A 12,768-nucleotide genomic window follows, 5' to 3' on the forward strand; every position below is an offset into this window, starting at 1 on the left:
GCAATTAGCATAAACAATAACCAAAAAATTGATTAGAATGGTTACATTTACATTTTGGGTTACCTTCGATCTCGAAAGAACATTTTTAGTTTCTTCATAATTATTACCTAAATAATTTCGCTTTTGATATTCAAGTGATATTCAAACAATTTGTGGTTTATCTTACGTTTGAGCCAGAAATTTGTTTGTGCATCTTGAAAAATGTGTCCTATCAATGTTCTCTGCAGTTTATTCGTAGTTCTAACATGTTTGTCTGTCGCATGAAACTGTACAATGGAAGGTTTTGCTTCAATCAAGAAGAGTTTTTAACTACAGAGAGCGTAACTTACAACTGATTACCTAGTATGTTTCTCTTCAGAATGTACATTTGATGTCCAAGAAAGAACAAAGCCAAAATGAGGTAAGAAAAACAAATAACGTTAGAAAATGGTAACAAAAAAGTTAATAAATGGATGAAATGTTGCCAATACCTAACTGCGGTGAAACCGCGTTTTTATATGCAAAACGTTATCTGACGTTAAAGTTACACCACTGTCACGTCCCAGATAATTGTATTTATTGAAACGAACCTTGCTCCTGAGGAATATATTTGTGAAAGATACATTATAATTCTCGGCGACCGTTTTGTAAACATGCTCAGAAGATCAACTAAGGCGATAGACATTTAGACGTTTTTCATTCACTTGCAAAATATATACAGTGTTTAGTTTTAAGCCTACTGTATTTTTATATCTTGCAGAAAAAAGTTTCTAGTGTTTCTAGCGGTTTTATTCTTTTTCAATTGTGGTTCCAGTGGCCAAGGTATTATACCTTTTACACTTGAGATAAAAAATTTTGAAAAAACCTCCTTTAAATATAAGTAAATGATAAAAAAAAAATATCCTTAAAGAAACATTGATAAATGCATACATATGAAAGGGAGATTACAAATTTCAATAACAGACGGACTCAGCAGGAAAATTGATCCTGGTTTCCGTGCTTCCTGTTCTTCCGTCCGTACTCGTCTCTACATCGGCCAAACGATCACCAACGACCCAGGTTATCGGAATGACCGAAGTGATCCTTCTTAGAGAACCGAGTTTTTGTTCAAGCCTGGTTTCCCGTGACTGCTCGGATGATTCCAAAACTGGGGGGTTGGGAAGTTTCCGTGAAATGGCCAAAAAGATTAAAAAAAACGTTGAGATCCAGCAAGTACAATTTACAAGAGAAAATATGGGTCCGTTTATTTTCTCTCGAAATTATTTAATGTTTTAAATTCCGTAATTGCCCCCACTATCAACAAAATCATGGCGTGATCTATAAGATAAAATTCTGAATTGAAGAGGAATTAAAGCTGTCCGCAAAAACCCTATTAATCAATAACAGTGTTTATACATACCTTACTCAGGGACAAGAACTTGTCATTTTTCCAATGGGCTATGCGCCTGGCAGAATGTTGAAGATGGTGATGATTTTGACTGGACACGTCATGATGGGTGTACACCAAGTGAAAATACAGGACCTTGTAACGACCGCACGTCCGCGGATGGGACTGGTGAGTTGGTACCGACCGAAGTTGTGGCATGGCTTGTTCTCAGAACATTTACACTTCGCTTGCCACAAGACAGAAGTAATAACAAATTGAAGCCAGGGAAGGAGAGATAGGGGAGGCCTCCTCCAAACTGAAAAGATAAACAGTACTTATTACAATGGCGATAAATGAAGCAATCTAATGCTGAAATAAGTTGCGTTGAACACTTGGAAAGGTTTTGTGAATGAAGTATTCTTTTCATTTAAATGCAAACAACACCTTAGTTTGCGAAAATCACAACAAAATACCAGTCATTTTGATCTTCTAATTACCTGCAAAGCGCCATGCGGAATGCATGTCAAAAAATGGTTTTTGTTCTTACTATTAAACAATAGCTGTTTACAATCAGGATTCCCAAGGGGAACTTACAGACGATGATAGCAAGCTTGAAATGCCGCTAAATCGTAAATGAAGGTCATTAGAATGTTTAGATTTCCAAATTGACTGATAATTTTCTCCTTCTTTCGTATACGTAAGGCTTACTTCAGGTTTTTTCAGTTTACGAAAGTTGCATAAATAAATGCTCTTGCTATTAACTGTATTCTCCCAAAGCTTTGGATATGCCTTTGAAGAGTATTTTGTTTTTTAACCAGGAAAGTACCTCTACATTGAGTCGTCATATCCACGATTGCCAGGACATAAAGCTCGTATCACACGGGAGTTCGATCAGTTCAACTGTCTCAAACTGTGGTATTACATGTCTGGAGCTGATATTGGCTGGTTGAGTGTCTATCGGTGTTCCGAAACAGATCAAGAGACCTTATTATGGAGTATGAACAAGGACCAAGGGGAGGAATGGAAACAAGTGCAAATAAACTTAATGGACAGCGGTAATAACGAACACACAAAGGTGGGCGGTGTAAACATTCATGAGCTATTCTTTATATTTAGCTTATGGGAGAGCATGATCAGCGCCAGCGAAAATCATTACAAGAGTTATCTCAGTAAACCCCTGTCAGGCCCGGATGGCAGAGAGCTTTGAGAAGAGAAATGGATCTATCCAATCCCTATAGAGTAATGAAACCTCGTATTAAATCTAGACCGAAACAATAACAGAAGTTGAGAGGATCAACCTCAGTGACATAAACCTAAACAGACCAATTCTGAAAAATCTTTAGCCTCTTTTTCAAAACGAGGCCTAGTGCTCAACCATTCGTATGAAAATGCGTTTAATTTGCATGTGAATGAAAACTTACATTCCTATGAAAGGCGAGCACCAGGACCGCCTTTCAGAAAGAGGCTGAAGGTAATTCGGAAACGGGCAGTTTAGTCAAAAGACATTAATTACCCATAACTTCTCACCTTTTTATCGACGAAATTTTTCATGTTTACCTCATTGGTTTTTTTGAATCAATATCAGTATCTGGGCAACTGCCCACCTACCCCTCCCCTAACTCAACAACAGTCAATTGATAACAAGTTAAGGTTAATGTTGGGTTAGGGGAGGGGTAGGTGGGCAGTTGCCCAGATACTGATATTGATCCGTTTTTTTCCTTATAGATAATCATCGAGGGAGGAATTGGAAATGGTTACCATGGTGATATCGCAATCGATGACGTAACCCTGAATAGAGAATCCTGCAGCGATGTTGGACTTGGTTGTTATAATTACTGATAAAAAATTTTTTTCCGTCAATAGCTAATGCTGGAAAAGTTTAACAATAAAGGTTTAATTTTTTATTCATTTTTGGTTTGTTTCCAGGTTTCCCTATGAAACAGGTTGCCCATTATAGATTGGACGGTAGAGAGAATGACGTAATGTGAGTACATTTGTGTAAACCAAAATCTTACCCAGATTTCTAGGTCGCTTCCTAGTTCTGCAGGGAATTAAAAAAAAATAGGGTGGGGCATTTGAACGCAATCTTTGCCCCGGAGGTGAGAAGGAAAAAAAAAACAATCTTTAAAAGTAGAAATATCTGGGGGATGAAGAAGCTTCGAATTGATCGACTCATGATTTGCAAAGAGATGAATATCACGAGAGTCGATTGATGGCCCAAAGTAGGTAAAGGTAACCTGCAGGCACAGACGAACGGAAATGGCCACCTCAAGATCTAGTTTAACTTTAAATCTTATTGGCTATGGGGGTGATTCACGTCACTGAGGTTTGGTTTTACGACCACCCACGACGCGATGTAAATCAAACCTAACCTAGTATCAGCTTCCACAACCAGTTGAGATAGATCTAAATAAGAAAAAAGGATTAAATATCCTTTTAAAATGAAAATACAATCAATTATTTTTAGGCTGGACGGAAGTACTTCATATAAACTACAACAAGGCTGGAGAGCGGTGTACCTTGATGGTGTGACGTCATCGATAAGTTTTCCCAAAGGGCTTTTTATGAGTAACATCAGCTTCACGGTGGCATTGTGGGTGCTGACGCAGAAACCGGATGTTGATTCAATTCTCTTTGCTTCATTTGACCTGTTTCAAATCAAGCTTAGTAATACGACTGTTGAGGCAGGGATGATGGGCAAGTTCTCCTGTTGCTTATTCGACCTAACTGGCGGGTAAGTTATCTGTAATAAGTACCGAAAAAAACTCCATGTAGAACAGGAGCCTGATAATGCAGTCGACAAATTTGCTATGAAGGTAGTAAAAAACAACTAGAGATTCCTTGTATGATGGTGTTTAGTTGTTTGAGTAAGCGAAAATTAATCGCTCGAAAGAACTCTTGGAGAGCAAGATTCGCCGATAAACACTCGAAGACACAAACGGCTCCTTTAGGAGCCACCACTCAATGAAAAAGTCAATGAACTACAGCAACACGTTCTCAGTTTCTTTTATGTTTATTTCTTGGCATCTTAAGAAGTTTTATGAATATTAATTAGGTTTTTGAAAATTCCAAACACAGATGTATCCATGGATAAGCCGCACCCTTGATTTTTGGCTTCAATTTTGTGAAAAAAAGTGCGGCTTATATATGGACGTTTACGGTAGGCATGCCATGAAGGTAATGTGTCGTATCGCATTGAAACTGATGTTACATTTCCAAATCCTTAATTACTTTGACAGAAAAACTTAACCATTTGTTTCTGTATGGGGATAACAAAAGAGTGTCGATGTTTTCTACACCTGTCAAGTCCGGAAGAAAAAGACTGACAAAACTAAGGATCTTAATGTTTTAGGGTGGTAGCAAAATAGATGAAATTACGGTCTGTGTTTATCAGTCATGATAGAATATATGAATTTATAAGTATAGAACATGAACTTTTGCGAGACGTTGATCTTAGATTCTCTACCATCTTCAATTTTAAGCTTAAGGTAGATGGTCATGAAATATTTTTCATTTGATCGCCGTGTGAACTGATCATCATTTGATCTGAAATTCTGGGAACCCAATCAGAACCCAGCGGTAATCCAACAGGAATCAGACAGAAATTCTACAGGGAACCGATGTAAGCCCGACGGGAGCCTGTCAGGAGCCCGAATGGAACCCGACAGGAGCCGGACGGAAGCCCGACGAAAGCCTGACGGAAGCCTGACGGGAATTCATCGGGAATCCAACGGTATCCTTCTAGGAATCCAATTATGAATCCCGGGCGAAAACCAGTGTACTCCCGTTAGTAAACGAAAGTTTACATAGATTTGACTTCATTTTACAGGACTTAAGCGGGTCCTAAGGGAAAAATGACCACTGACCTTAATTTTAGCGCCAATTGATTTCTTTTTGCAGTTCAATAAAAGCAAACACGTGGATGCACGTAGCAGTAACGTGGAACTTAGAGCAGCGTACCGCTTGTCTTTGGGTAGATAACGAGAAGGAAACTTTTCAAGTTAGTCATTCGGTAGATCTTCCATTCAAGTCCGATGCGCAATATTTTCAAATCGGACCTGGAAATGAAAACCGTAACTTGTCACGCTACCAAGGCTATATCAGAGATGTAAAGCTATTTGAAAAAGGATTGAGTCAAGCAGAAGTTGAAGATATAAAAGGTATTTTGACTTTCTTGTTTTTGGTTCTGAGAAAAGTAGGATTGAGCAAGGAAATACTAAATTTAGCCCAGATTACATAAATCGTTCGCTTCTTCACAAAACCAAAACATTGCCTGAGAGCTCAACGATCACATCTACGTGTTGATGTGAGCGGGCAACGATCACCCTCTCTTTTGACAGATGTTGATCGGCCTGCCTAACTATGAAAGAGAAGGGAATCATTACAGTTGATCCATGGTAGTCGAAGAATCGCAGTGAGAAGGGAGAAGGTTGATACGTTCCTAATCTTGAATGGATCAACTTTCAATCCTAGAAAGAGATGTTGGAGAATTTTTTACTGGTCACGTTTTGGCTGAGGCAACAGGAAAGCCGATGAAAATTTTGACAGTCGATCTTTTAAATTTGTAGGTCCAGTGTGTGAACCTCCATGCCAAGCCCCAGGCTTCTGTAGTCGTAAAATGAGCAAATGTTTTTGTGGAGATCGAGACCTGGACTATGTAACCGAATCGTGCGAAAATGGTGAGATTTCTTTGAATGTCTCAAGGGTGCCATTAAGCCTCGATTTGATGTCTTCGACCCAGTGCTTTTTTTCCTGCGTCCATATCGAACTTGTGCCAATGGATAGGGAAACCATGTCGTGCTCATGGACAGGGGGGAACCTCCTCTGAAGCTTTAAGGATGGGGTTACCAAATCCTGCCAATACTTATCAATACTCTTTATTTCCTTTTTTTTGTACTCGGGGCTTTGGCGCTGTCCACACATCACCATACAGTCTATTGGGTCTTTTAAGGCTCTTAACAGGGAAAGAGGCTTGTTGATTTGATATGACGACGAGAATCGTGTATAAAAGAAATCAAATATTTATCTTTCAAATATTTTTTTGGTTTTTTCCCAGCTCTTGTGGCCACCATCTACAATGAAAGCATAAGTTATGTTCCTTTCGACGAATCGAACCTTTTAGATTTGAAAACTGGGAATCCACTTTCTTTGGTTCATTCACCAGATGGATCTAATGATTTTGCAGATCAAGTAAATAATGTATCATTGATCATTGGTCCAGTAAACAGAGCCATTCAGCTTTCGGGAAAAGCTCATCTTAAACTCCTCGAGACTAGCTGCTTTGACCGACCATCCTTGTGTCAAAATGGGATGACTGTGGCCTTTTGGATAAAATTGTTTGGACCAAAGTTCAGCCCTTCGTTTTTCCTCACGCCATTGCCAACTTCGGAAAGTGTAACTGTTGAGTACTTAAGGTACCACGAAGGCGTGGCTTTTCGTGCTCACATAGAAGATGAGTTACTTGCTGGGATCGAGGTCTTCTTCTCATCGCAAACTCACTTTTGTAGCTATGGGGTCCCTGTACCCACAAATGCCTGGAGTCACGTGACCATAATGTGGTTGCACAGAGGAGCCATCGAGATTTTCTTCAATGGCCACAGGTTACCAGCTTATGCTAACTGTACTGAAACATCGACTGCTTTGGGGTTTGAGGCAGTTAGAAAGATAGGAATTGGAAGCAATAAGTTCTTACTTTCAATGGATGAGTTGGCAGTGTGGAACAAAGCTTTATCTCTTTCGGAAGCAGAGAAAATCTTTTCTTACATACACACAGGTAAAGAAGATTTCCGTGTGATACCTGGTTTCAAGAATGTTTAAATGTTGTCGTTTTTATTTCCGCGGATTTTTCAAATTGTCCTTAATTCGCAAAAAAAAAAAGAAAAATTCGAGTGATGAGTCAAGTGCCGCTTCGTATTCGGACCCGACTCAAGTGCCGCTTCGTATTCGGACCCGACTCAAGTGCCGCTTCGTATTCGGACCCGACTCAAAATATCGTTTACCAATCATTCACTGTCTGCCTTTCTTATTAATAACTCAGCTATTAACAAGATCTCAAAACATGTTGAGTTTCTACTCTTAGTTATATTCTGTCACCTGTATAAAAAATCGCAAAATTCAGTAGCTCCCTTAAGATATTTCGGAGATCTCAAATAATTTGTTCCTGCATGATAAGAAGAAATCATCAGTTGGGAAATTATTCATGCTATCCCGTCGAGTGAAATAGGGTAGAGTTCTCAAAGGGCAGACATCTTCTTTGGATACGAACCAACAAATTTATCAGACATTTGCCATAATTCGTCTGACTTTATCAGTAACACGATAATCATCAAACAGAAAAGCATAATGAAAACTTCATACATGTGGCAATTCGCGAACGGATAATTTCGAATCCAGCTTCCTAGTAGCCTACGTGTAGCCTTACCCTACCCCCCTTGGAGAAATAGAGATAATGATGACGTCACATAACACGATTTGTGTCAGGTTTTCGTTAACGTTCCCTCCCTTCCATTTCCAAAGGGGGGGGGGGGAGAAGGGTACGGCTACACGCAGGCTAGCTTCCTAGTTCTGTAGGAAATGATCACGTTTGGTGTTATGTGAAGATTTGATGCGATACAAGGAGACAGTTACACAAAGTTTCTCTTTTTGCTCAGTAAAACCCAAGAAGGTGCTTTTTGAATTGAAGTTCCCACACGAGGCTTGGCAGGACAGACTTAAAGATCCTGAGAGCGATAAGTACAACCTTTTCACTGAAAAACTGACTGAGAAGGTAAGAATTTGCTTGAAACTCTACACAAGTTATAATGGTCATTACAAGTTTATTCCACTTGTTTTCTTTCAAATTAAATTTTTCGCAAAGCTTTTTTTCTTTCAAATTGAATTTTTCGGAAAAAATTTTTACTGGCGAGAATTTCATTCGTATTTCATCCTTTCTTTCAGTTCTCATCTCTGTTTATTGAGACTCCTTACTTCACTGGGATGAAAGTTCACAATTTTAGGTTGGTGATTTGCAGTTCTTATGATTTAAACAAGTAAAGTAGAAAGAAAAAATTTTCAAGAAGCACATAATGAAATAAATAATTATATTTTGTGTTTTCCTTTCTTAGAGCTGGAAGTGTCATCGCAAATCTAACCCTGTCATTCGATACGCTTTCGTACGACGTCATACTCTTGATAGAAGAAGCTTTATTTACCAATAAGTCTCTGGGAAACATGGCGATCGAGTGTGAGGCAATTCGCTTTGTGAATGGTATGAAATGATTTGAACAGACTTACAGTTCGAAAAAGAACTGTGTCAAATTAACGATTGGTTGATTAATGATATACGTATCAGTATTGGTCAGTTTATTATGTGATAGCGTTTGCTACAAGATTGGCCTCAAATGGTTTATTTTCTTAAAACAGGGTATTTTGCGACGCAATAAGAACAAGATTGTCCTCCTAATAATTTTTTTTAACTAGATGGATTTTTCGTTCTACCCTGAGGCTGACGCATCCTGGCTACCGATAGGTGCATTAAGATTACTAATTAACAAAGTCACGTGCGAGAAACGCGTGAGTGGAGCCCCATATCTAAGGAAATAAGGCTCCTTTCCTGTGGAGAAAATGTTTCTTTTCGTGTGAAAACTGTCCTTTTGTAATTTCCATTAGTGACAAGTTATACCACGAGTACAACACTGTGAAAAAGCATAGCAATGAAAATATAGAACAATGAAAATGCGAAGCAAACGGTGGTAATAAACAATGTGGTCCAATGCATGTTTAAGGAAAATTGAATTTCCGTATGACAAACAACCTAGATTTCGTAACCTAACTTACACGATGTTCTGAAAAAGTGTTTACATCTGAAAATTAATTTTACAAAAGCTTTTCTCTTTTAGTTCCAGACGGAAACGTCAGAATCATTGATGCACATGCCCCAAATAGCACCTGCGTAAGTGTGACCTGGACCGGATTGCCTGAGGAAAAATCTCAGGGAGCACTACAAGGCTATAAGATTCTTTACATGGCGACCAGTGTTGAGTCGCCCTACAAGGCATTCGTCACGTATGGTGCTGTTACGAGTGTTTTGATTAAGGACCTGAGGCCAAGCACGCAATACATCCTTATGGTCTTTGCCTTCAATGTGTATGGCGATGGGCGCCACAGTCAACCAGTCAACGTCACCACACAAGGTAACAGTGCCTTGATGTTTACGGGACGAGGGAGCTTCGTGTATCAAGCTGACCGGAACCTTTGGGGATGGGGAAGGGGAGTCATCTTTACTATATTAATTCCTTCCTTCTTTTTTATGTTTCTCCAACCTTAGCTTCGAATTAAAATAATAGATCGAACAATAGTAATAGAGATTTCTTGGCAGTAATGGGCTACCAGATGACAAATTGATCTTTATAAAAGAGATGAGGGAAAATGGAACTCTAACATACATCCAAAGCAATAGATACGTTTCCTGTTCAAATAGTGATTCTCAAGAGATTAAATTGATATTCAATGTGGACTTATCTTTTGTGATGAAAGACTTCATACATACACTCCAAGTCATTTATTGTGATAATATATATATTTCACTTTTCTTTTTTCCTGAAATTCCTTGAAAGTTTTGTCTTTTCCATTTTTTATGCGAAGAGCAACGCCTTGAAGTCTATGGTCACAACATAAGCAGCAATGCTATAAAAGTCTTTTGGAACTCGGTATCCCTCGACTTTCTTGGCTTTATCGTAAGGTATTGGGCAATAACTGATGGCGAAGTCACAGCTGTTTTAAGGCAAGTCACCAAGACAACGAACAGTATTCAGCTTGAGGGCCTGGAGGCATTTACAGTGTATGTGGTGCAAGTAAAAGTTGTCGGGATGAATGACACTGCAGGTCACATTTGGGGACAGGCAAAGATTTCAACAGATGAAGCAGGTATGCTTATGTGTACAAACGGTATCTGGAGTTTGCCCGATAGCAAGTTCGCCCCTACCTCGAAAATTTCACCCCATGCAATATAAAATGGACCACGCCACCTGCATTAAAAGGAGCACGTACTTTCGTATAGAAGTTAGGGGAAATCTTCTTTGGGTAAATTGGTAAACGGTGGGCAAAACCTGTAATAATTGATGGGGTGAACTCGTCGAAAAAAGGGTGAACTGGAACGGGGCAAACTTGCAGTGGGACGAAACCTTTAAAAACCATATTAACATTATACCTTTTATCTTTACTTGAACACAATAAATATCAACTAAAACGGTTACCACAGTTTTAAGACAAGAACGAAATTAAAGACTGAAGAGAACTAGTTATCAAGCCTCTTACATCGAAGAAGCCGACAGGGGCCCACACAGGCCAACAAGTCACAATGTTTTAAAACAAAATGGTAAATTACTATAATTAATACCAGTATCTGCACAAAAAAAAAGTGTTCCAAAAGTCTTAAATTTTCCATAATAAGCTAGTTGGGTTTTTCTTTTCAGTTCCTTCTGCTGGTCCAAAAATAACTGCGGTGCATAACACAAGTTCCACGTCAATATTTATAAAGTGGGAACCGATACCCAAAGACAAAATTCGGGGAATTCTTTTAGGATACAAACTTGCGTTTGCTGAGGCGGGATCACAACGCCCAACATTTTTAACAGCAAGTTCAAACGCCACTTCTGCCGAAGCAATTGACCTAGAAAAGTTCTCTATATATGTGATTGATATACAAGGATATACAAGGAGGGGGACTGGACTTGCCTCTTATGTGCAGTCTAGCACAGGCGAAGACGGTAAATCGATTTTTTTTTTGATATTACAATAGTACTAGCATTTCTCCTATCTCTTAAACTTTACTTAAGTTGAATCTATTTACCATTGTCGTCATGGTAATCTGATAAATTAACGTTAACGTTTGGGATATCCAGACAATCATTTGCCGTTTACTTTTTCGTTTCCCAGTTCCGAGCCGCCCGCCAGGAAATGTAACCGCCTTTGCTAATGGCACGGGAGTTATACGAGTGACCTGGATACCAGTAGAGGCAGAGTTTATTCATGGCATTCTGCGGGGTTATAAGGTTCGCTTCAAAGAGCTTGCGCAAACGAGTGCTCTTGATTGGATTACGGAAACTGTTGGCAGCAGCGTAAATTATATCGAGCTCAGTGGGTTAAAGCCTCAAACAACATATGAAGTGCAAGTGTCAGCGTTTACTATTAGAGATGGAAATTACAGTGAGAGCGTAATTGCCACCACACATAAAGGGCGTAAGTAAACGTCTCTAACCATTCAAAACCTCTTGCGTAAAGATTTCAATGTGGCCAAACTATTGACGTCGTTCGTAAACCACAAAATCCGTTTCACGATAGAACAGTTGAGCATTTTGGGGCACAGGCTAGAGTGTGAGTAAGTGAGTAAATAAGTTTTCCTAAAAGAACTTGTAAGGTAAAAACAAGCAACCTTCCTTAATTCAATAAAACGCGAGTGACCTAGTTGCGTTTGGTTTTAGTTTTGAACCTGATTGGTTGAGAAACTGGCGCGAGTTTTCTGGACCATGCGAAGTATAGAAAACTAAAGAAATCCCATAATACTTCTCGACACTCCTTTGAAATTTACTCCAATGAATCTTTTTTATTTCATCGCTTTGAGCAGACGTTGACCATCATCATTTTCATCCTCAGCCCTCTCTCATCCGCAAAACGTGACAGCACATTCAACAAGTCCCACATCCATAACAGTGAACTGGAACCGGGTAATTGTGGCTGAGGTTATAAATACGAGCTTGTGTTATCTTGTCCAGTGGACAGAAGACGGAAACGGAGTTGAAAGGAATGCCACTGCTAATACCACCTCATATGTGATTACAGACCTCAGAATGGCAACTGAATATAACGTTTGTGTGGCTACTGTCCACAATGCAGTTATCAGTGAATTCAGCAGTAAAGTACTCGTCCGCACCCAAGATCTGCAAGGTAAGCTGGATAGATGTTTAAATCCAGTAGGCGTGAGGGGAAAAAATGAAATTACATCCCAAACCTCGTTAAAAAAACGCGCATTAGAACTAAGAAAAATATTAAGAGGAGCTGCATATATAGTGCAACCCTCAACGTCCAACTGAGATTTGCGTCATCACCTTCGTTTCTTTCCTCTTTAGTACCCAGCTCTCCACCAGAAAACGTTTTCGTACGAACAACCAACCACTCGGACCTTCAAATAACCTGGTCACGTGTCCCTTCCAGTGCCGCTCACAGCGTTGTAATAGGTTATCACGTGCGAGTGGCCCGAGAAAATGGCAAAGAAATCGCGATTGCGACGTGCCCATTTCGTGCGAACACAAGTTTATCAAACCTGACTGTGTACCAGAATTATTGTGTTGCTGTGGCAGCATTTAGCAGGAGGGGGATTGGACCGGTATCCCTGAGGAAGTGTGCTGTCGTGGACGACGGAGGTATTCCAACGTTTTTTTTAATCT

At 39.5% G+C, this 12,768-nt stretch overlaps 1 protein-coding gene across 5 annotated transcripts in view; it reads left to right on the forward strand.

The window, feature by feature from the left end:
* The window catches only part of LOC113667147 (fibronectin), a 25,440-nt gene continuing 12,672 nt past the window's right edge, over window positions 1-12,768 (forward strand). For 2 of the 5 annotated variants that reach the window (XM_089193922.1, XM_089193925.1), the window contains exons 1-19: window positions 18-400; window positions 740-801; window positions 1,388-1,534; window positions 2,164-2,420; window positions 3,071-3,167; window positions 3,272-3,329; window positions 3,813-4,079; window positions 5,246-5,505; window positions 5,914-6,024; window positions 6,402-7,118; window positions 7,996-8,111; window positions 8,282-8,340; window positions 8,449-8,591; window positions 9,223-9,516; window positions 9,968-10,249; window positions 10,798-11,091; window positions 11,261-11,563; window positions 11,978-12,268; window positions 12,451-12,744. In XM_089193922.1, the coding sequence (XP_089050048.1) occupies window positions 396-400; window positions 740-801; window positions 1,388-1,534; window positions 2,164-2,420; window positions 3,071-3,167; window positions 3,272-3,329; window positions 3,813-4,079; window positions 5,246-5,505; window positions 5,914-6,024; window positions 6,402-7,118; window positions 7,996-8,111; window positions 8,282-8,340; window positions 8,449-8,591; window positions 9,223-9,516; window positions 9,968-10,249; window positions 10,798-11,091; window positions 11,261-11,563; window positions 11,978-12,268; window positions 12,451-12,744 (4,057 nt within the window). In that variant the 5' untranslated portion in view covers window positions 18-395. Of the gene's footprint in view, window positions 401-739; window positions 802-1,387; window positions 1,535-2,163; window positions 2,421-3,070; window positions 3,168-3,271; window positions 3,330-3,812; window positions 4,080-5,245; window positions 5,506-5,913; window positions 6,025-6,401; window positions 7,119-7,995; window positions 8,112-8,281; window positions 8,341-8,448; window positions 8,592-9,222; window positions 9,517-9,967; window positions 10,250-10,797; window positions 11,092-11,260; window positions 11,564-11,977; window positions 12,269-12,450; window positions 12,745-12,768 lie in introns of all 5 variants that reach the window. The other 3 variants (XM_089193926.1, XM_089193923.1, XM_089193924.1) reach the window with 3 other exon arrangements.

This window comes from Pocillopora damicornis, chromosome 14 (genome assembly GCF_964200805.1).
Source record: "Pocillopora damicornis chromosome 14, jaPocDami1.2, whole genome shotgun sequence".
Classification (NCBI taxonomy): Eukaryota; Metazoa; Cnidaria; class Anthozoa; order Scleractinia; family Pocilloporidae; genus Pocillopora; species Pocillopora damicornis.